The 23191-nt window shown below is 34.5% G+C and overlaps 1 protein-coding gene across 1 annotated transcript; it reads right to left on the reverse strand.

Moving 5' to 3' along the window:
* Positions 1 to 14449: 14449 nt before the first annotated feature.
* Positions 14450 to 22233, reverse strand: LOC121197198 (TLE family member 5-like). The gene is made up of 7 exons (XM_041060659.1): positions 21814 to 22233; positions 18942 to 19039; positions 18118 to 18181; positions 17907 to 17951; positions 17740 to 17802; positions 17567 to 17641; positions 14450 to 17141 (listed from the first exon to the last, which is right to left on the reverse strand). The coding sequence occupies exons 1-7, from the start codon at positions 21838 to 21840 to the stop codon at positions 16902 to 16904; spliced, it is 612 nt and encodes a 203-aa protein (XP_040916593.1). The 5' UTR covers positions 21841 to 22233; the 3' UTR covers positions 14450 to 16901.
* Positions 22234 to 23191: the final 958 nt, after the last annotated feature.

The raw sequence follows: 23191 nt of genomic DNA on the forward strand, positions 1-23191 counted from the left end.
TAAAAAACGTCATAGTATAGTATGGCGTTTTTTTCGGACGAAAAAAGTCAAAAATTTTTTTGACCTCAAAATGTCATAAAAAACGTCATAGTATAGTATGGCGTTTTTTTCGGACAAAAAAAGTCAAAATTTTTTTTGACCTCAAAATGTCATAAAAAACGTCACAGTATAGTAAGGCGTCAAAATCGGACAAAAAAAGTCACAAATTTTTTTGACCTCAAAATGTCATAAAAAACGTCATAGTATAGTAAGGCGTCAAAATCGGACAAAAACAGTCAACATTTTTTTTGACCTCAAAATGTCATAAAAAACGTCATAGTATAGTATGGCGTTTTTTTCGGACAAAAAAAGTCTAATTTTTTTTTTAACTCAAAATGTCATAAAAAACGTCATAGTATAGTAAGGCGTCAAAATCGGACAAAAACAGTCAAAATTTTTTTTGACCTCAAAATGTCATAAAAAACGTCATAGTATAGTATGGCGTTTTTTTCGGGCAAAAAAAGTCAAAATTTTTTTTGACCTCAAAATGTCATAAAAAACGTCATAGTATAGTATGGCGTTTTTTTCGGGCAAAAAAAGTCTAATTTTTTTTTTAACTCAAAATGTCATAAAAAACGTCATAGTATAGTAAGGCGTCAAAATCGGACAAAAACAGTCAAAATTTTTTTTGACCTCAAAATGTCATAAAAAACGTCATAGTATAGTATGGCGTTTTTTTCGGACAAAAAAAGTCAAAATTTTTTTTGACCTCAAAATGTCATAAAAAACGTCATAGTATAGTATGGCGTTTTTTTCGGGCAAAAAAAGTCAAAATTTTTTTTGACCTCAAAATGTCATAAAAAATGTCATAGTATAGTAAGGCGTCAAAATCGGACAAAAAAAGTCAACATTTTTTTGGACCTCAAAATGTCATAAAAAACGTCATAGTATAGTAAGGCGTCAAAATCGGACAAAAACAGTCAAAAATTTTTTTGACCTCAAAATGTCATAAAAAACGTCATAGTATAGTATGGCGTTTTTTTCGGCCAAAAAAAGTCAAAACATTTTTTGACCTCAAAATGTCATAAAAAACGTCACAGTATAGTAAGGCGTCAAAATCGGACAAAAACAGTCAAAATTTTTTTTGACCTCAAAATGTCATAAAAAACGTCATAGTATAGTACGGCGTTTTTTTCGGACAAAAAAAGTCAAAATTTTTTTTGACCTCAAAATGTCATAAAAAACGTAACAGTACAGTAAGGTGTCAAAATCGGACAAAAAAAGTCAAAAATTTTTTTGACCTCAAAATGTCATAAAAAACGTCATAATATAGTATGGCGTTTTTTTCGGACAAAAAAAGTCTAATTTTTTTTTTACCTCAAAATGTCATAAAAAACGTCATAGTATAGTAAGGCGTCAAAATCGGACAAAAACAGTCAAAATTTTTTTTGACCTCAAAATGTCATAAAAAACGTCACAGTATAGTATGGCGTTTTTTTCGGACAAAAACAGTCAAAATTTTTTTTGACCTCAAAATGTCATAAAAAACGTCATAGTATAGTATGGCGTTTTTTTCGGACAAAAAAAGTCAAAATTTTTTTTGACCTCAAAATGTCATAAAAAACGTCATAGTATAGTATGGCGTTTTTTTCGGACAAAAAAAGTCAAAATTTTTTTTGACCTCAAAATGTCATAAAAAACGTCATAGTATAGTATGGCGTTTTTTTCGGACAAAAAAAGTCAAAAAATTTTTTGACCTCAAAATGTCATAAAAAACGTCATAGTATAGTATGGCGTTTTTTTCGGACAAAAAACGTCAAAAATTTTTTTGACCTCAAAATGTCATAAAAAACGTCATAGTATAGTATGGCGTTTTTTTCGGACAAAAAAAGTCAAAACATTTTTTGACCTCAAAATGTCATAAAAAACGTCACAGTATAGTAAGGCGTCAAAATCGGACAAAAAAAGTCAAAAATTTTTTTGACCTCAAAATGTCATAAAAAACGTCATAGTATAGTATGGCGTTTTTTTCGGACAAAAAAAGTCAAAACATTTTTTGACCTCAAAATGTCATAAAAAACGTCACAGTATAGTAAGGCGTCAAAATCGGACAAAAACAGTCAAAATTTTTTTTGACCTCAAAATGTCATAAAAAACGTCATAGTATAGTATGGCGTTTTTTTCGGACAAAAAAAGTCAAAAATTTTTTTGACCTCAAAATGTCATAAAAAACGTCATAGTATAGTATGGCGTTTTTTTCGGACAAAAAAAGTCAAAAATTTTTTTGACCTCAAAATGTCATAAAAAACGTCATAGTATAGTAAGGCGTCAAAATCGGACAAAAACAGTCAAAATTTTTTTTGACCTCAAAATGTCATAAAAAACGTCATAGTATAGTATGGCGTTTTTTTCGGACAAAAAAAGTCAAAAATTTTTTTGACCTCAAAATGTCATAAAAAACGTCATAGTATAGTATGGCGTTTTTTTTCGGACAAAAAAAGTCAAAAAATTTTTTGACCTCAAAATGTCATAAAAAACGTCATAGTATAGTATGGCGTTTTTTTCGGACAAAAAAAGTCAAAATTTTTTTTGACCTCAAAATGTCATAAAAAATGTCACAGTATAGTAAGGCGTCAAAATCGGACAAAAAAAGTCACAAATTTTTTTGACCTCAAAATGTCATAAAAAACGTCATAGTATAGTAAGGCGTCAAAATCGGACAAAAACAGTCAAAATTTTTTTCGACCTCAAAATGTCATAAAAAACGTCATAGTATAGTATGGCGTTTTTTTCGGACAAAAAAAGTCAAAAAATTTTTTGACCTCAAAATGTCATAAAAAACGTCATAGTATAGTATGGTGTTTTTTTCGGGCAAAAAAAGTCAAAAATTTTTTTGACCTCAAAATGTCATAAAAAACGTCATAGTATAGTATGGCGTTTTTTTCGGACAAAAAAAGTCAAAAATTTTTTTGACCTCAAAATGTCATAAAAAACGTCATAGTATAGTATGGCGTTTTTTTCGGACAAAAAAAGTCAAAACATTTTTTGACCTCAAAATGTCATAAAAAACGTCACAGTATAGTAAGGCGTCAAAATCGGACAAAAAAAGTCAAAAATTTTTTTGACCTCAAAATGTCATAAAAAACGTCATAGTATAGTATGGTGTTTTTTTCGGGCAAAAAAAGTCAAAAATTTTTTTGACCTCAAAATGTCATAAAAAACGTCATAGTATAGTATGGCGTTTTTTTCGGACAAAAAAAGTCAAAAATTTTTTTGACCTCAAAATGTCATAAAAAACGTCATAGTATAGTAAGGCGTCAAAATCGGACAAAAACAGTCAAAATTTTTTTCGACCTCAAAATGTCATAAAAAACGTCATAGTATAGTATGGCGTTTTTTTCGGACAAAAAAAGTCAAAACATTTTTTGACCTCAAAATGTCATAAAAAACGTCACAGTATAGTATGGCGTTTTTTTCGGACAAAAAAAGTCAAAATTTTTTTTGACCTCAAAATGTCATAAAAAACGTCATAGTGTAGTATGGCGTTTTTTTCGGACAAAAAAAGTCAAATTTTTTTTTGACCTCAAAATGTCATAAAAAACGTCATAGTATAGTATGGCGTTTTTTTCGGACAAAAAAAGTCAAAAATTTTTTTGACCTCAAAATGTCATAAAAAACGTCACAGTATAGTAAGGCGTCAAAATCGGACAAAAAAAGTCAAAATTTTTTTTGACCTCAAAATGTCATAAAAAACGTCATAGTATAGTATGGTGTTTTTTTCGGGCAAAAAAAGTCAAAAATTTTTTTGACCTCAAAATGTCATAAAAAACGTCATAGTATAGTATGGCGTTTTTTTCGGACAAAAAAAGTCAAAAATTTTTTTGACCTCAAAATGTCATAAAAAACGTCATAGTATAGTATGGCGTTTTTTTCGGACAAAAAAAGTCAAAACATTTTTTGACCTCAAAATGTCATAAAAAACGTCACAGTATAGTAAGGCGTCAAAATCGGACAAAAAAAGTCAAAAATTTTTTTGACCTCAAAATGTCATAAAAAACGTCATAGTATAGTATGGTGTTTTTTTCGGGCAAAAAAAGTCAAAAATTTTTTTGACCTCAAAATGTCATAAAAAACGTCATAGTATAGTATGGCGTTTTTTTCGGACAAAAAAAGTCAAAAATTTTTTTGACCTCAAAATGTCATAAAAAACGTCATAGTATAGTAAGGCGTCAAAATCGGACAAAAACAGTCAAAATTTTTTTCGACCTCAAAATGTCATAAAAAACGTCATAGTATAGTATGGCGTTTTTTTCGGACAAAAAAAGTCAAAAATTTTTTTGACCTCAAAATGTCATAAAAAACGTCATAGTATAGTATGGCGTTTTTTTCGGACAAAAAAAGTCAAAAATTTTTTTGACCTCAAAATGTCATAAAAAACGTCATAGTATAGTATGGCGTTTTTTTCGGACAAAAAAAGTCAAAATTTTTTTTGACCTCAAAATGTCATAAAAAACGTCACAGTATAGTAAGGCGTCAAAATCGGACAAAAAAAGTCACAAATTTTTTTGACCTCAAAATGTCATAAAAAACGTCATAGTATAGTAAGGCGTCAAAATCGGACAAAAACAGTCAACATTTTTTTTGACCTCAAAATGTCATAAAAAACGTCATAGTATAGTATGGCGTTTTTTTCGGACAAAAAAAGTCTAATTTTTTTTTTAACTCAAAATGTCATAAAAAACGTCATAGTATAGTAAGGCGTCAAAATCGGACAAAAACAGTCAAAATTTTTTTTGACCTCAAAATGTCATAAAAAACGTCATAGTATAGTATGGCGTTTTTTTCGGACAAAAAAAGTCAAAATTTTTTTTGACCTCAAAATGTCATAAAAAACGTCATAGTATAGTATGGCGTTTTTTTCGGGCAAAAAAAGTCTAATTTTTTTTTAACTCAAAATGTCATAAAAAACGTCATAGTATAGTAAGGCGTCAAAATCGGACAAAAACAGTCAAAATTTTTTTTGACCTCAAAATGTCATAAAAAACGTCATAGTATAGTATGGCGTTTTTTTCGGACAAAAAAAGTCAAAATTTTTTTTGACCTCAAAATGTCATAAAAAACGTCATAGTATAGTATGGCGTTTTTTTCGGGCAAAAAAAGTAAAAAAGTTTTTGACCTCAAAATGTCATAAAAAATGTCATAGTATAGTAAGGCGTCAAAATCGGACAAAAAAAGTCAACATTTTTTTGGACCTCAAAATGTCATAAAAAACGTCATAGTATAGTAAGGCGTCAAAATCGGACAAAAACAGTCAAAAATTTTTTTGACCTCAAAATGTCATAAAAAACGTCATAGTATAGTATGGCGTTTTTTTCGGCCAAAAAAAGTCAAAACATTTTTTGACCTCAAAATGTCATAAAAAACGTCACAGTATAGTAAGGCGTCAAAATCGGACAAAAACAGTAAAAATTTTTTTGGACCTCAAAATGTCATAAAAAACGTCATAGTATAGTATGGCGTTTTTTTCGGACAAAAAAAGTCAAAATTTTTTTTGACCTCAAAATGTCATAAAAAACGTAACAGTACAGTAAGGTGTCAAAATCGGACAAAAAAAGTCAAAAATTTTTTTGACCTCAAAATGTCATAAAAAACGTCATAATATAGTATGGCGTTTTTTTCGGACAAAAAAAGTCTAATTTTTTTTTTACCTCAAAATGTCATAAAAAACGTCATAGTATAGTAAGGCGTCAAAATCGGACAAAAACAGTCAAAATTTTTTTTGACCTCAAAATGTCATAAAAAACGTCACAGTATAGTATGGCGTTTTTTTCGGACAAAAACAGTCAAAATTTTTTTTGACCTCAAAATGTCATAAAAAACGTCATAGTATAGTATGGCGTTTTTTTCGGACAAAAAAAGTCAAAATTTTTTTTGACCTCAAAATGTCATAAAAAACGTCATAGTATAGTATGGCGTTTTTTTCGGACAAAAAAAGTCAAATTTTTTTTTGACCTCAAAATGTCATAAAAAACGTCATAGTATAGTATGGCGTTTTTTTCGGACAAAAAAAGTCAAAAAATTTTTTGACCTCAAAATGTCATAAAAAACGTCATAGTATAGTATGGCGTTTTTTTCGGACAAAAAACGTCAAAAATTTTTTTGACCTCAAAATGTCATAAAAAACGTCATAGTATAGTATGGCGTTTTTTTCGGACAAAAAAAGTCAAAAATTTTTTTGACCTCAAAATGTCATAAAAAACGTCATAGTATAGTATGGCGTTTTTTTCGGACAAAAAAAGTCAAAACATTTTTTGACCTCAAAATGTCATAAAAAACGTCACAGTATAGTAAGGCGTCAAAATCGGACAAAAAAAGTCAAAAATTTTTTTGACCTCAAAATGTCATAAAAAACGTCATAGTATAGTATGGCGTTTTTTTCGGACAAAAAAAGTCAAAACATTTTTTGACCTCAAAATGTCATAAAAAACGTCACAGTATAGTAAGGCGTCAAAATCGGACAAAAACAGTCAAAATTTTTTTTGACCTCAAAATGTCATAAAAAACGTCATAGTATAGTATGGCGTTTTTTTCGGACAAAAAAAGTCAAAATTTTTTTTGACCTCAAAATGTCATAAAAAACGTCACAGTATAGTAAGGCGTCAAAATCGGACAAAAAAAGTCAAATTTTTTTTGACCTCAAAATGTCATAAAAAACGTCACAGTATAGTAAGGCGTCAAAATCGGACAAAAACAGTCAACATTTTTTTTGACCTCAAAATGTCATAAAAAACGTCATAGTATAGTAAGGCGTCAAAATCGGACAAAAATAGTCAAAATTTTTTTTGACCTCAAAATGTCATAAAAAACGTCATAGTATAGTATGGCGTTTTTTTCGGACAAAAAAAGTCAAAAATTTTTTTGACCTCAAAATGTCATAAAAAACGTCATAGTATAGTAAGGCGTTTTTTTCGGACAAAAAAAGTCAAAATTTTTTTTGACCTCAAAATGTCATAAAAAACGTCACAGTATAGTAAGGTGTCAAAATCGGACAAAAAAAGTCAAAAATTTTTTTGACCTCAAAATGTCATAAAAAACGTCATAGTATAGTATGGCGTTTTTTTCGGGCAAAAAAAGTCAAAATTTTTTTTGACCTCAAAATGTCATAAAAAACGTCATAGTATAGTATGGCGTTTTTTTCGGACAAAAAAAGTCAAAATTTTTTTTGACCTCAAAATGTCATAAAAAACGTCACAGTATAGTAAGGCGTCAAAATCGGACAAAAAAAGTCACAAATTTTTTTGACCTCAAAATGTCATAAAAAACGTCATAGTATAGTAAGGCGTCAAAATCGGACAAAAACAGTCAACATTTTTTTCTACCTCAAAATGTCATAAAAAACGTCATAGTATAGTAAGGCGTCAAAATCGGACAAAAAAAGTCAAATTTTTTTTTGACCTCAAAATGTCATAAAAAACGTCATAGTATAGTAAGGCGTCAAAATCAGACAAAAAAAGTCAAATTTTTTTTTGACCTCAAAATGTCATAAAAAACGTCATAGTATAGTATGGCGTTAAAATCGGACAAAAAAAGTCAAAATTTTTTTTGACCTCAAAATGTAATAAAAAACGTCACAGTATAGTAAGGCGTCAAAATCGGACAAAAAAAGTCACAAATTTTTTTGACCTCAAAATGTCATAAAAAACGTCATAGTATAGTATGGCGTTTTTTTCGGACAAAAAAAGTCAACATTTTTTTGACCTCAAAATGTCATAAAAAACGTCATAGTATAGTATGGCGTTTTTTTCGGGCAAAAAAAGTCAAAAATTTTTTTGACCTCAAAATGTCATAAAAAACGTCATAGTATAGTATGGCGTTTTTTTCGGGCAAAAAAAGTCAAAACATTTTTTGACCTCAAAATGTCATAAAAAACGTCACAGTATAGTAAGGCGTCAAAATCGGACAAAAACAGTCAAAATTTTTTTTGACCTCAAAATGTCATAAAAAACGTCATAGTATAGTATGGCGTTTTTTTCGGGCAAAAAAAGTCAAAAATTTTTTTGACCTCAAAATGTCATAAAAAACGTCATAGTATAGTATGGCGTTTTTTTCGGACAAAAAAAGTCAAAATTTTTTTTGACCTCAAAATGTCATAAAAAACGTCACAGTATAGTAAGGTGTCAAAATCGGACAAAAAAAGTCAAAATTTTTTTTGACCTCAAAATGTCATAAAAAACGTCATAGTATAGTAAGGCGTCAAAATCGGACAAAAACAGTCAACATTTTTTTTGACCTCAAAATGTCATAAAAAACGTCATAGTATAGTAAGGCGTCAAAATCGGACAAAAACAGTCAACATTTTTTTTGACCTCAAAATGTCATAAAAAACGTCATAGTATAGTAAGGCGTCAAAATCGGACAAAAACAGTCAAAAATTTTTTTGACCTCAAAATGTCATAAAAAACGTCATAGTATAGTATGGCGTTTTTTTCGGACAAAAAAAGTCAAAAATTTTTTTGACCTCAAAATGTCATAAAAAACGTCATAGTATAGTATGGCGTTTTTTTCGGACAAAAAACGTCAAAATTTTTTTTGACCTCAAAATGTCATAAAAAACGTCACAGTATAGTAAGGCGTCAAAATCGGACAAAAAAAGTCACAAATTTTTTTGACCTCAAAATGTCATAAAAAACGTCACAGTATAGTAAGGCGTCAAAATCGGACAAAAACAGTCAAAATTTTTTTTTACCTCAAAATGTCATAAAAAACGTCATAGTATAGTATGGCGTTTTTTTCGGACAAAAAAAGTCAAAAATTTTTTTGACCTCAAAATGTCATAAAAAACGTCATAGTATAGTATGGCGTTTTTTTCGGACAAAAAAGTCAAAAAATTTTTTGACCTCAAAATGTCATAAAAAACGTCATAGTATAGTATGGCGTTTTTTTCGGACAAAAAAAGTCAAAATTTTTTTTGACCTCAAAATGTCATAAAAAACGTCACAGTATAGTAAGGTGTCAAAATCGGACAAAAAAAGTCAAAAATTTTTTTGACCTCAAAATGTCATAAAAAACGTCATAGTATAGTAAGGCGTCAAAATCGGACAAAAAAGTCAAAAATTTTTTTGACCTCAAAATGTCATAAAAAACGTCATAGTATAGTAAGGCGTCAAAATCGGACAAAAACAGTCAACATTTTTTTTGACCTCAAAATGTCATAAAAAACGTCATAGTTTAGTAAGGCGTCAAAATCGGACAAAAACAGTCAAAAATTTTTTTGACCTCAAAATGTCATAAAAAACGTCATAGTATAGCATGGCGTTTTTTTCGGACAAAAAAAGTCAAAAAAATTTTTGACCTCAAAATGTCATAAAAAACGTCATAGTATAGTATGGCGTTTTTTTTCGGACAAAAAAAGTCAAAAATTTTTTTGACCTCAAAATGTCATAAAAAACGTCATAGTATAGTATGGCGTCAAAATCGGACAAAAACAGTCAAAATTTTTTTTGACCTCAAAATGTCATAAAAAACGTCATAGTATAGTATGGCGTTTTTTTCGGACAAAAAAAGTCAAAAATTTTTTTGACCTCAAAATGTCATAAAAAACGTCATAGTATAGTAAGGCGTTTTTTTCGGACAAAAAAAGTCAAAATTTTTTTTGACCTCAAAATGTCATAAAAAACGTCACAGTATAGTAAGGTGTCAAAATCGGACAAAAAAAGTCAAAAAATTTTTTGACCTCAAAATGTCATAAAAAACGTCATAGTATAGTATGGCGTTTTTTTCGGGCAAAAAAAGTCAAAATTTTTTTTGACCTCAAAATGTCATAAAAAACGTCATAGTATAGTATGGCGTTTTTTTCGGGCAAAAAAAGTCAAAAATTTTTTTGACCTCAAAATGTCATAAAAAACGTCATAGTATAGTATGGCGTTTTTTTCGGACAAAAAAAGTCACAATTTTTTTTGACCTCAAAATGTCATAAAAAACGTCACAGTATAGTAAGGCGTCAAAATCGGACAAAAAAAGTCACAAATTTTTTTGACCTCAAAATGTCATAAAAAACGTCATAGTATAGTAAGGCGTTTTTTTCGGACAAAAAAAGTCTAATTTTTTTTTTTACCTCAAAATGTCATAAAAAACGTCATAGTATAGTAAGGCGTCAAAATCGGACAAAAACAGTCAACATTTTTTTTGACCTCAAAATGTCATAAAAAACGTCATAGTATAGTAAGGCGTCAAAATCGGACAAAAACAGTCAAAATTTTTTTTGACCTCAAAATGTCATAAAAAACGTCATAGTATAGTATGGCGTTTTTTTCGGACAAAAAAAGTCAAAAATTTTTTTGACCTCAAAATGTCATAAAAAACGTCATAGTATAGTATGGCGTTTTTTTCGGACAAAAAAAGTGAAAAAATTTTTTTGACCTCAAAATGTCATAAAAAACGTCACTGTATAGTAAGGTGTCAAAATCGGACAAAAAAAGTCAAAAAATTTTTTGACCTCAAAATGTCATAAAAAACGTCATAGTATAGTAAGGCGTCAAAATCGGACAAAAACAGTCAAAATTTTTTTTGACCTCAAAATGTCATAAAAAACGTCATAGTATAGTAAGGCGTCAAAATCGGCCAAAAAAAGTCACAATTTTTTTGGACCTCAAAATGTCATAAAAAACGTCATAGTATAGTAAGCCGTCAAAATCAGCCAAAAAGTCATTTTTTAGAACAGCCTCAAAATGTCATAAAAATGGTCATAGTATAGTAAGGCGTCAAAATCGGCCAAAAAAAGTCCAATTTTTTTTAGCCTCAAAATGTCATAAAAATGGTCATAGTATAGTAAGGCGTCAAAATCGGCCAAAAAAAGTAAAAAAATTTTTTGACCTCAAAATGTCATAAAAAACGTCATAGTACAGTAAGGCGTCAAAATCAGCCAAAAAAAAGTCAAAAAAATTTTTGACCTCAAAATGTCATAAAAATGGTCATAGTATAGTAAGGCATCAAAATATGCAAAAAAAGGTCATATTTAATAAGACCTCAAAATGTCATAAAACATAATTCGTCCGTAAGTAGTGATGGTCCTCTGACAGCTGAGGCTCCGACACATGAGCGGTGGCTCATGAAGCAGTTGTATCGAACCACTGTGCAAAGGTGTTGTTTGGTCACATGAGTACTGACGTTTAAAGCACTTGAGTGACGTTGAAGCAGGTGAGTGCTTTAGACGTCATACGAATCACCTGATTGGTTCGTTTTGTCATGTGAATCACGTGGTGGGATCGAATGTGTTCAGAGATAGGATACCTCTATATAGTGGCAGCTATTTGAATTTTTCTTTGCAGAGTAGGTTGGTGTGTTGCGGTTGTTCGGTGTTTTGAGAGTTAGTAGTGTTGATAGCGTATTTTTGGAGAATCATTGTAGACAGAGCAATAGATATATACTATATAAATTAGATACCCAAATCTGTATCAAGTAGCCAAGCATTTTATGTGTACCCTAGCCTCATGAGCGGGTGTGAACGGGTTTTTTCCAAGGCTGGGGAAATAGTTTGTAAAAGAAGAAATCGATTCATCAAAACATATCATGATATAATCTGTATTTGCACCAGTACCATGTGAAAATTACAACAGTCTGTACTTGTAGAGCACATCTCATGAATGTACCAGCACCATTTCAATGTTTCACAACACAAAATATAAGTGAAGATTATGTAGGGTTACAATCAGCCAAGCCAAATAACAAACATGGTTTTCTATTATTATTATTATTATTATTAATCCACTTGAAACCACATTATCATCTGGTGCAGCCAAACAGAAAAGTACTATTTATCTAGCTCCATGATAGTCAGACTCGAGGTCAGACGTGTGTGTTTTGGTTAGGAAAAATCACGTGATTTATGACGTATGAACCACTTTACTGTTTCATTCTGTCTCGAAACCCTGTCACTGGTTTAGTTGTCTTGCAGAGATTTGGAATGAGATCACATTTGCCATCTGGGGACTGAACACCCAGTATTCAACATCTTTTAAGCTATGGACTAATATATATATTTAATATATGTATTTTATCGTGTCAGCTTGAAACCATACAAACATGTAGTGTAGTCGAACAAGAATGTGCATGGCGAATCAAATCCCAAACAATCCATGAACCAATAAATGACACATCTTGATTGCACTTCCTTTTATTGACCACTAGATGTCCTACTCGAGCACTGTGTCATTGAAGCCTCGGGTAATGAACCCTTTGTTTGAATCAGGTGTCGAAGCTTCAACAAAGCCTCGATCAGCCATCACTGGCTACTGCTGCTGCAAGTGTAACTACCGCCCCCCTAAAGGTGCTTTGAGATGTTTCTCAATAAAAGATAAGGTGCAATACATTTATGGTGTATTTTGGGTTACTGCTGTCAAATCAAGACCTCAATAATCGTAATCGAATCAGGAAATTGAACCGATTAAAAAAAAAAAAAAAAAATCAATACCATCATTATAGGGATCAGGCTCAAATAGTTTTGAGCTGGGCACATAATTCCATCAGGGTTGGCAGCAGAAATCTTCTCAGATTTTTTTTTTTTTTTTTTTGTAATTTGGGTGATCCAATTATTTAAACCTGCTTTAAATGTTTTGTTCTTTTTTTTTTTTTACAACATGCTGTAAACACAACACTGACATAGGCACCTTAAAAAGTGCATATTGTGAAATTGTAAGCAAACATTTGCACATTTGCACATCCTGCAGTCACAAAGCAACATTAGCATTCATTTGAAGCTGTGCTTCTGGCCACTTATTTTTTAAGTCCAATATTCAGAGTTTTAGCTCAGTTTTTCCAACTTATATGGAAAATATCCAGCTCTTTAACCCCTAATTATTTTGCTGGAAACAAGGATGAGAGTGAACAAATATAAAAGGAGCTGCAAGGTACTTGCAAAGTCATGGTTATATGGTGACTCATCCTGAGAGCTGTTATTCATCTGAAGGGAATTCTTTGTTTTATTTTTTCTGTAATTACAACATGACTCCTATAATCAAATTCACTAACTTGTATCTGAGTCAGCTAGGACTAACCACAAATTATTTCGCAAAGCTGCAGAGGAGTCGACTATCAGACTGAACATTTTAATCAGGCCCTCAAATACTACATTTCATAACTCCAAGTTTCAAAAACCCAGTGCTGAAGGGATTTTGATGCCCTTTAATGTTGCCTTTTTGGCCTTCAGATTGTTTCCTTCTGTTCTACTAAATATTTTTTGCGCATGCAAAGACAAACCACCCACTCTCAATCACGTCTTTTATTTGTAAGGCACCAGAGAAGCTTCCTTACTGCTAAAAGGTTGATTCATTCTCATTAGAGTACACAGTTGCTTGTTTACATTTTTTTTTCTTTGCCCCAGGTATTTTTAAAATGAGACTGTGTTCATAAACACATTAAACTGGTTTTTGTTTGCACAAAAAAAGGATAAAACATTTACAAACCTAGAAAACAATGTTAAGTGTTACTGCCTACTGAGAGAATGGGAGAGAAAAAACAGGGAAAACGACATGGTATACAACATTGTGCCCCTCTTACTGTAGGCTTGTAATGCACACATACAACACTAAAGTCTTCCATGATACACACACATTAAAAAGCAGCTTTGAAACATACAAAAATGCTTTAAAAAATATGTATATTGATATATTCATATGTATACAAATTGGCCCTTCACAGCAAAAACAAACACACATACCATTCATATGTCTGAGTTTTGCCAAAGGAGGTTTTCTACCGAGACTGACGTCAGCATAAAGAGTGCAAATGACTCACTGATCTGTTCTTGCACTCGATATATCAAAGTCAAATCTCCGGGGGGGAGGGGTCTACGGCTCCCCAACACTAGCACAGACAGGAAGAAGAAAAGCAAAAGAGCACTGAGCCACAAGTGCTTTTCAAATTAAAATACACAGAGAGAGAAAGGTTTAAGCGCCAATCTCGGACGTGCTCAGACACTAAAAAGGTGGGTTGTCAAAGCCCTGGTAAACGCTCACATTACAGGGGAACAACAGCTAACACCTGCAGTGTGCCGGAGAAAACAGCGGTGACAACTTTGTGAACACAACAGTCTGACCCGGACCTCCTCAGATGCTTTGAGGATGTCAGCCTTTATGCGTGCCTTTACACTAATGACCAATGAAAAAGCTCTGCTGCCCTCTGCTGCCTAAAACATTAACATTCCTGTCTCTCAGACTTCAGCTGTGTCCCATTTCCATACTATGTGCTAACTGCACACAGTATGTACTATACGATAACCTTTACTGTGATAGCAATAAGTATACAAAAAAATCAGTATACTGAGTTTTGTACTTACAAGAAAGGATACAACACTAGCTTCCTCAGATGTCAACTAAAGTGCAACATTAGAAAACCACTGAAAATTAAACTTAAGAAAGACAGAAAAAGGTTTTTCCAAAAATAGCAATAACTATCTTTCATTTTCTGGGGTGGGGTTCTGTTTCACAATTAATTGTTTTGGGGTTTTTTTTTTGTTTTGTCCACAGCTATGACCAGCTCCTCCATATACTTTGTGCCTTGCATTATGGGACAACAGTGTCCATCAGTACTAGACTCAGAAATCAAGCATTTTTTGTATGCATACCGACTGTTCTGGGCATACTTTATTTTGTCACACGTCTAGTTTGAACACGTTATGTACTGAAAACCTGCTTAGAATAAGGGTCGGGTATGCTGAGACAACTGACATGACTAAAGGCAAAAGTTTTTATAGTTGATCCGAAGAGCAACATTCAAAAGGCGTGAAAAGCCAGCTGTCAGATAACGACGCATATTTACAGGCAGTCTCTCTTGGAAGGAATTCACAGTGTTGCACAGAAAGTCATGTTTACTTAAGGAATGAAAAAAGAAGAGGCAGAGGCAGAAGTTCAAACCCTGATGATCCCCTTGCCTCGGCCAATCAATCACTGCTTAAATTCTGATTACCGAAATGGCAATTCAGTCTGATGATCAGGTTAAAGTCACTGATAAAGTGACAAAATTCTGTTCAAATGGGGCTGATACTGTGGTTAAAACTGTTACCACAATATTAATATATATGTATCCCGATATGGCAAATGTACACTCTGCAAAATCACAGTTCAAAGAATCAAACTGATTTTTTATTTTGTTATTTTTTAATTAAAAAGTGGACACAAATTGTGGACAATGGTAATTAGACAAGATGTCAGAAAACAAAGTAAGAAATATTTGGATAAAGGTTTTTGCTCTTTAGTTTAATTGGCAGTGCCTATCCAGAGTTGCCTAATACCATTTCCTGTTGGCACAAAACTGTATTTCATTTCTTGTATTAAAAGAAATATACTGTATATACTATCCAGATAAGTAGACAGTATATACTTTACAGAATTAAATTAGCATTTAGTATGGATTTGGGTCACAGCTTTTGTTTGAAAATGTTCTGATTATAAAAACCAACTTGTTTTTTTTCTGTGCAAAGGACACAATAAGCTGTTTGTAATAACTGTTTGCTGTCGCTTACAGAGCTTTGGCAACTCACCTGAGACATATTCTTCATCAAAACAACGGGAAAATTAAGGAAAGGGGAAGAATCCCCCTTAAGAGTCACACACAAGATAGGAAAAGACAGATGCTTGTTACAGTCTCAGCATAAACTGAAGCGCACTGCTAACTTAGAGAAATACAGTACTCGTCTGCTGTTTACGACCATCTGGTTCCGAAGTTAAGATCCTGTTCAAGTTTGTTTAACAGTGGACCAGCAAGGCGAAAGGGCTGACGCAGGGGGGTGAGGAAAATACAAAAGGTGCTTATAAAAAAAAAAAAGTTAAATTAAGCAAGTGTTTTCTTCTTTCCAATCACATTCACTCGAGCACACACAGACAATTATAGACTAATTAGAGCCTGTCTTTAACTTCACGAAAACATGTCAAAATAAAGTCAATTTTTTTTTTCAGAGCGTAAATTCTTGTCATTTAGAGACGAGTCATGGTCCATGCCATGTAGCGCGTGTAGCAGCAGCAGCAGCTAGGCCTATGAAACACAAATCAACCCCCCCGAGCTGGGCTTACTATCATTTGTACAAACTATAGGGTTCTTAATGGAATAAAATCCCACTTGTTGGGATTGAGGTACACAGCTAAGGTAATGCATCCAGTGGTTGGTCATATGAAAACGGGTGGTTTAGGTTTTGAAGGGTTTGAATGCACCGGACAAGTGAAACGTCCCTTTAAAACATCCCATTTAACATCCAACTAAGATTTAATTTGGCTCCACACACAATATCACTGTCCAAACAACTTCAATCAACATTTTGTTGATACTGAGCTACTGTACGTCATGCAAGGAGGAAAAGGAGGGAAGTGAGATGTTAAAACTGCTTACTGTGACTGGCAGACAGGGGCCAGTAAGAAACAATCGGAAGGACTTAAAAAAAAAACAAAAAACAAACAAAAAAAAAAAAAACATTGGATACAGATCTGATATCAACAAGAAATAAGAAAAATAAACCTGTGAGAGGAAGATCCATGTAAGGGGTACTGCTGTTAGCTTTCATCCTCAGCTCTCTCTCCAAATGGGAAAACATTTATCTCAGTTAAGCCTAACAACAGTGGCTTACACTTTAAAAAAAAAAAAAAAAAAAAAAAGCATATACTTAAAGTCTAGAAGCCTGAACTGAGTCTATTACCACTAAATAATAAGGACTCACACTCTCAGCCATTCAGCAGTTTCATTCTCGACACATCCAAAATCTTTAGCTCCGTCCTCTCTGCTTGTCATCATCCCTGCAGTTACTCTTCTACATTAACACTCAGCCGACAGGCAGCCAGACTTACATCAATCTCCATTTACAGTTACATTTTCACCTTTCTTTTTTTCGACACTTCACCCCATGACATCCCCCTCCAAACCTCTCCGCTGTGTCAGCACTAGTCTGACTTGTCCCCGTCCTCTCCTCTGGGTGCTCTCTCAGCGGCGTCCCGGGCTTTGTCCTCCTTCACCACCTGGGCCTGGCCGTGGGAATAGTTGGCCAAGATGGAGGAGAGGGAGAGAAGGCCGGAGCTGGAGGAGACAGCGGGCAGGGTGGGAGGGGTCAGGCCCAGGGGCAGCGGGGTCACGGGCAAGGCCAGGCCCTGGAGCTGGGACAGGTGTTGCACCTGGAGCTGTTGCTAAAAACACAAAGGTGGTAAAGAAACAATCAGTACATGATACGCACAAAACAAATGTCAGATGGTCCAGAAATGGAGTGTTTAAAGCTGTTCCTTGGGAGCCATATTTCCAATATTGTTTAGCATTGTTTTTATTTTACAAGTATATTAACTACATGTTTTCAACAAAATTATGATTGGCTGTGGTGACAGATACTTTTGGGCCCTACTTTAATCTTTTAACGTTTTACTCGTCTTTATTTTGTATTTGTATCTTTGCAATAGTGTAAATTAGCAGGAAAAGCACATTCTTTCTCCTATTTCCTGTACTAGAAAGAAGATGTGGCTTAATTCACAATAAAAATAATAAAATGAAATTTAAAATAAAAAAGGTTTTGCTCTTTGTGCATAAAGACAAAGTCAGTAGTAAGTGACATTAAGCCCACCCGTATGATAGAGTTCATCTCAGGAGGTGTGACCTGCTTGGCTCTCTCTATGGCACCCATCACTTGCTGCTGATGCTGGAACAAAGACACAACACGATCATAAGCGACTAGCTAATGATTTATGTGATTAAAAGAGTAAACAGCTGGGCATGACTGCTGAGCGGTGTCATTACCTCCTGTGACAGGTAAGGCAGCACCTGAGCACAAATCCCATTCAGTCTCTTCACTATTTCAGCCTGTAAAGAAAAAAAAATGAAAGGGAGAAAAAAAAAAGTTATACCAGATACCTACAAGACCTGGGATCAGAGAAGAAAACTGCATTTTAGGGGAAGGTAATTACCTGTTTGTGCATTTCAATGTTGAGGCCATAGGACATTTCATAGTACTAAAATCAACAGAGGGAGAAAGAGACAGTTAAGTTAAAACCGACTGAAGCACACACACAAACTGATGTTTTTAATTAATAATTAAACAGCTAGAGTTGTTATTTTTGGTCAGATTCAACTAATAAAAAGCCACATGGCACGGAAACAGGACCATAACGGACTTACCATGATATAGTGACGCTGCATCTCTGACTTTTCAGAGGCCAGTTTATCACACTCCAACTTCAAACTGTCGAGACAGAATACACAGAAGCATTAGAGGACAGCTTGAGTGCAAATATCCAAGTGAAAATATTCGATATTGAATTTCATCAGCTGGATTCTTTTCATCCATAGCTTCTATTTGTCTACTCATTTTGGCCAAGACTGACATGAGGCTTAGTACAAATGCAGAAGTAGAGCATGTTAATGAAAACGATATCTTATCTTGATGGACATGCTTAGTACTTGCACATTTTATTGCTAATCTTTCACAGGGTTTCTACAGCTCAGCCAGATTTCAGACTTTTTAATACCACTTGGGAACATATTTAAGACCAACTTCAGGAACATTGAGTGGAATGAGTCATTTACTCCCTCATGTGACTTGTACGTGTTTTTTGTCACTGTGTTCACACACCACCGCACTTCTGCTTTCAGTATAGGTGTACACCTAATGTTGTCCGGAGATCTGTTCCTGCTTGCCCTGATGCTGGTATCGGAGATGGGGGTTGAGGCGTGGTGAACACAAGGGCACCTGGGAAATACCTGGCGTCTGCTGGCAGGCTGACCTAGCAGTTTTGTGTTTCTCGTATTAACATCAGTAAATATGGAGCTCCGTGTGTAAATTGAGGCAGGAGGAAAATTAAGTTAAAAACCTCACTTGGGCAGTGTTGCCTGACTGAGAGTATGTTGGACAGACATAGTCCTTCTTCTTACAACGACAGTGGGCGATATATTAGGGCATTCCTCGTGTTAAGTGCCTGTGTGAGGTGTGTGTCACTGCCTACCTGTGGTATTGTGCTTGGAGGAACTGGAACTCATCCTTGATGCGGTCACAGGAGTCAGAAGTGGTGAACTTGAGAGGTTGACTGGACTGAGAGGACGCCTGGGGAAACAGCAAAACGCCAGCATGAACAGTTTTCATAAACTCACACACACAGGTGGCTAAAGTACACTCACAAAGACTTATTACGATGACACAGCCTTTGCTTTGCTAAACCATAACATGTCCAACTAGACAGAAAGCAGAAAATGGGCCAGCGGTGTATATGTCTTTGTCCTGCTGCTGAAAAAGCTGATGATGAGTGTGTGTTTTAATTGAAAGCGTGTTTGGGTTTGTTTAGAAACAGCAGTTTGACCTCTGAGATTAACCCTTTGAGAGGATAGTTAAAATGAAGGACAGCCTCATGTCTGAGTACCAGAGTGTAAAACGAGATAAATCAAACAGTACGTTTGACTTGTATGCTAAGAACCGGAAAGAGAGATCACCTAGCACTCAATTATTCCAACAACCACAGATATCTTTAACAAACTGATACACAACAGTCCTCACTGTTTTGGTGAATCACTGGCCTCGCTCTTTTGGTAACACAGAGTTTGTTGATTGAGGAAATGTGTTTACAGAAAGCGAGATTAAAGTGTGCCCATGTTGAACATATGTGAGAGGTATTTAGAGGCTGTATTAGAAGTCTGGTTATGTATAGACTACGCTTAAACCATCAGTCCAAAGCTGTAATCCAGGGTTTATCCTGTGCCCTAAACCTCATTACTCTCTAAATAAGTGGCACAAGGGCAAGAGGCTTCTAGGAAGATTATCGGACTGAACAGAGAGGATGGAGTCGCACAGAGGTCGAAATTCTGCATCCAAAATGCAAACTTTATTAATTTGCTGTGCTTTTCGAAAGTAGAAAAGAAATACTGAAACCGATGAACACTGATCTGATCGAGACTAAAACTGTGAGCATTGACAAGTTGTTGAAGTAATTTTGATGAGGCAAAAATAAAAAAAAACTGCTGTGACTCTGAGCTAAGGAAATGTGTGATAGGCATATTTCACTACTTTATAACATTTTAGATACAATACAATCAATTGAGCAATTATCAGACGGCTGACCTCACAATTGATCACTGCAGCCCTTGTAAAAACAACCAACGGATAATCAATAATGGCAATGACCGTTAGACGTAGCTGTATGTCTGAGGGATCTCTCAGTAATGAAATAAGTCAGGGCTAATATTCTGTGTCTTATCAAACGGTTTAAAAAGGAAAAACAGTAATACAGCAATAAAAAGGAGTCAGCTTGTGTCATGTTGATAAGGCAATAAAGAATTCTTATTAAAAGCCACAAGCGGTTTGAAACTTGTCTTGCTTGTCTCCACATCTTTAAGAAGATCTTTGATACAACCTGGCCACAGAAAGAGGAACATCAGTCACATTTTGAAACTAACCAACAAGAATGTACTGTTATATATGTATTTTTAACAAACTCTTCACATGTAACCTTGTATGACCATGAGACGACACTGTGGGAAGTGTTTGTCGTGGTGCTTCAGTTAATGATCTGTGTTATTTTGTGTACATTTGTGAAGCACTTGCCTAACCTGTGGTTTTCTGCTCTGGGTGTTGTTCAGTGAAGTTTATGTGGCATTAGTTGACCATAAAATTATTATACTGTTCTGTTAAATACAGCATAAAAAGAATAGGGCTGCAGCCCATGTTTACTTTCTTTGTTGATCAATGTGCAGGTTACTTCTTAAATTTACCATGTGGTTAATAAAATGTCACTAAACAGTGAGAAATTCCCATCACAATGTCTTGTATTGTTTTGTCCCATAGCTATGAAAACCATCTTATATTCACATCTGAGAACCTGGAACCACCGACGTTTTGGAATTCGTGTCTGAAAAATGTTTTATTTTTTGACGTTCCTCTTTTATCTCAAGAGCTGCAACCATTAGTCAAGTAATTGTTTAATATATCATTGTAAACTCAATATCTTTGTGTTTTGGACTGTTGGACAAACAAAACAAGACATTTAAAGAAATCCCCTTGCATTTGCATTTTCTGGGCTATGTTGGGAAATTTTATGGAAAACACAACATTTTTGGAATGTGTTGTTTGGAATACTTTGTTGGAATGTTTGTAGTGGCCTTTCAGTGGTCATTTTTCCAAAAGGTCTTTTTTTTCTTCACTGGCTAGTTGTTGTGGTGAAATGACTACTTAATAAAATTAATCTGGCATTAGTTGGCCTTCTTAGACTGTTAAAATTACTGAATGATTTAATTTGGCCTTGAAGTGCATTTATTTATGTCCTTCTGTTTTAAATTCTCCAATTACAGTTCTGTTTCTCAGGTATCATTAACAGCTGACAAATGCTATTTGTGGTTTTGGTCAAATCATGTCAAAGATAAAGTCCCTTTCTGGCAGGTGTCCACATTGTTTTGTCAAAGTCAGCTGTTGTTCTTTCATGTGCGCTGTTTCCACACATTTAATTTGTTTTGTTGACAGTGGAAAAGGTGAATTAAGATAACCAAAGCACAATAACACACCAACTTGCTCCCACACATCCAACCATCAACAACTTCAATTAGCTGTTTTGAGAAACGCTAGCTTACGACGGCCGGTTTTTGCAGCCAAATACAGGCAAGTTAGCGACAAAACAACTAACTCAATTTATTTTCATATTTTAAGCCGACGCCTCTCCTACAATATAACAGTACAACCGTCGTGAGGAGGTGCAAATGAGAGGGGTCTGGCATTGTGAGACAAGCTGACAGCTACCAGCAGCCAGCAGTGCTAGTATCAGCTGTCGGTTGCTAGCTAGCGTTAGCTCAGCTTGCTTAGTTTCCAACTGGGACAAGTTCAACTAGTCAACTTACCGAGTGCCTTGATTGAGGAAACATCATGTCAGCAGTGTGTTTCGCCCTGTTTCCTTGCTCTAGTCAAATTACCAGGCTAGCTGGCTAAGCTAACAGGTCCCCAGATACTATTAAATGATCGGAGACGCTATTCGCACTTTGTACTCTGTCATCGTTTACAATAACGTTAGCTAACGTCAAAGCAGCAGGAGCCGAAGATCGTCTGCGGGTCTTTACGGTCAGAAACACCGCGGCCTCCGTGGATGAGCAGGCTAGGAAAAAAAAAAAAAAGATCCTCAAAGGGACGTCAGGTTTTTTGGAATAACGTTAACGCTACGCCTCCCCCGGGGAAACCCTGGATGTTGACACATGAGCCCCCGACTTTCCTCTGCTTTGAAGAGAAGAGCAGCATCACCCGGAAAACAAACCGAGCAGCGGAGGAGCGGGCGCCCCGTGTGACACAGAGCTGAACTGACCCGCTGCTCGCCACAGCCAGGGCCGGAGACACAGCGTCTGTGGCCTCACAGCACAGGCTAATCCCCATGGGGTGGATTATCAACCCGGCAAAGATGGCGACTGACCCAGGACCCCAGGCTTCCAAAAACTCACAGTTTTACTTACTATTTTTTTGTCCCTCAACTGGTATTTTGGTTAAATCTTTTTGCACATTTCTATGATCAATTGAAAATGTGCACTTCTCAGCAAAGGTGGCAGACTGGGCTCAGACTCCCAGACACACAAAAACAACTCAGTCGTGTTATTTGTTGTCATTTTGTTTGTTTTTGTAGTTGTTTTGCAGTCATTTTGTGTCTCTGTGGTCATATTATTTCTCTTGGTAGTTGTTATGAATCTATTTGAAATAGTTTTGAGACTCTTTGTAGTCTTTGCATTTCTTTGTGGTCAGTGTGTGGGTTTTTACCTCTTTGTAATTGTGAAGAATCTCTGTCGTCTTTTTGTGGACATTTTGCATCTCTGTAATAATTTCCTTGACTTTCCGGCAAGAAATATTAGATGTCATTCCACACAGAGGCTCTGGCCCTGGGGCCCCTGTTCCTGTGGTTGGTGTGCTTAAGTTATTTTACTTTACATTATGACTACATTGTGCACGTTCCTAAGTTAAGCTGTACTTAGTGAAATTACCTCCATGTGAGTGAGAGAAAACATTGGATATTTCAAAATATTCTGATGGAGTGTCTTTTGATTAAACAAACAAAAAAAACCTTGATAATACTACTAAGAAGTTCTTCCTGCTGTTGAGTATTATAACTAAATCAGAAACTTGAAGACAATTTAACAATTCAACCATGATTAACTAAAATAACATATATAAAAAGAGAAAACAGGATAATAACCAACTAAGGGCCCCAGTAGGGAGTGGACATAGACTAAGCTGCAAAAA

The sequence above is a fragment of the Toxotes jaculatrix genome, chromosome 17 (genome assembly GCF_017976425.1).
Source record: "Toxotes jaculatrix isolate fToxJac2 chromosome 17, fToxJac2.pri, whole genome shotgun sequence".
NCBI classification, from domain to species: domain Eukaryota; kingdom Metazoa; phylum Chordata; class Actinopteri; family Toxotidae; genus Toxotes; species Toxotes jaculatrix.

What these genes read in the sequence shown, in the direction of transcription:
- LOC121197198 (XM_041060659.1), bottom strand. Translation starts at nt 21,840, where the DNA reads ATGATGTTTCCTCAATCAAGGCACTCG. An exon ending in CTCCAAGCACAATACCACAG is followed by an intron (nt 18,182 to 18,941) that starts GTAGGCAGTGAC and finishes CTGTCTCGACAG; the next exon opens with TTTGAAGTTGGAGTGTGATA. An exon ending in TGCCTTACCTGTCACAGGAG is followed by an intron (nt 17,642 to 17,739) that starts GTAATGACACCG and finishes TCTTTGTTCCAG; the next exon opens with CATCAGCAGCAAGTGATGGG.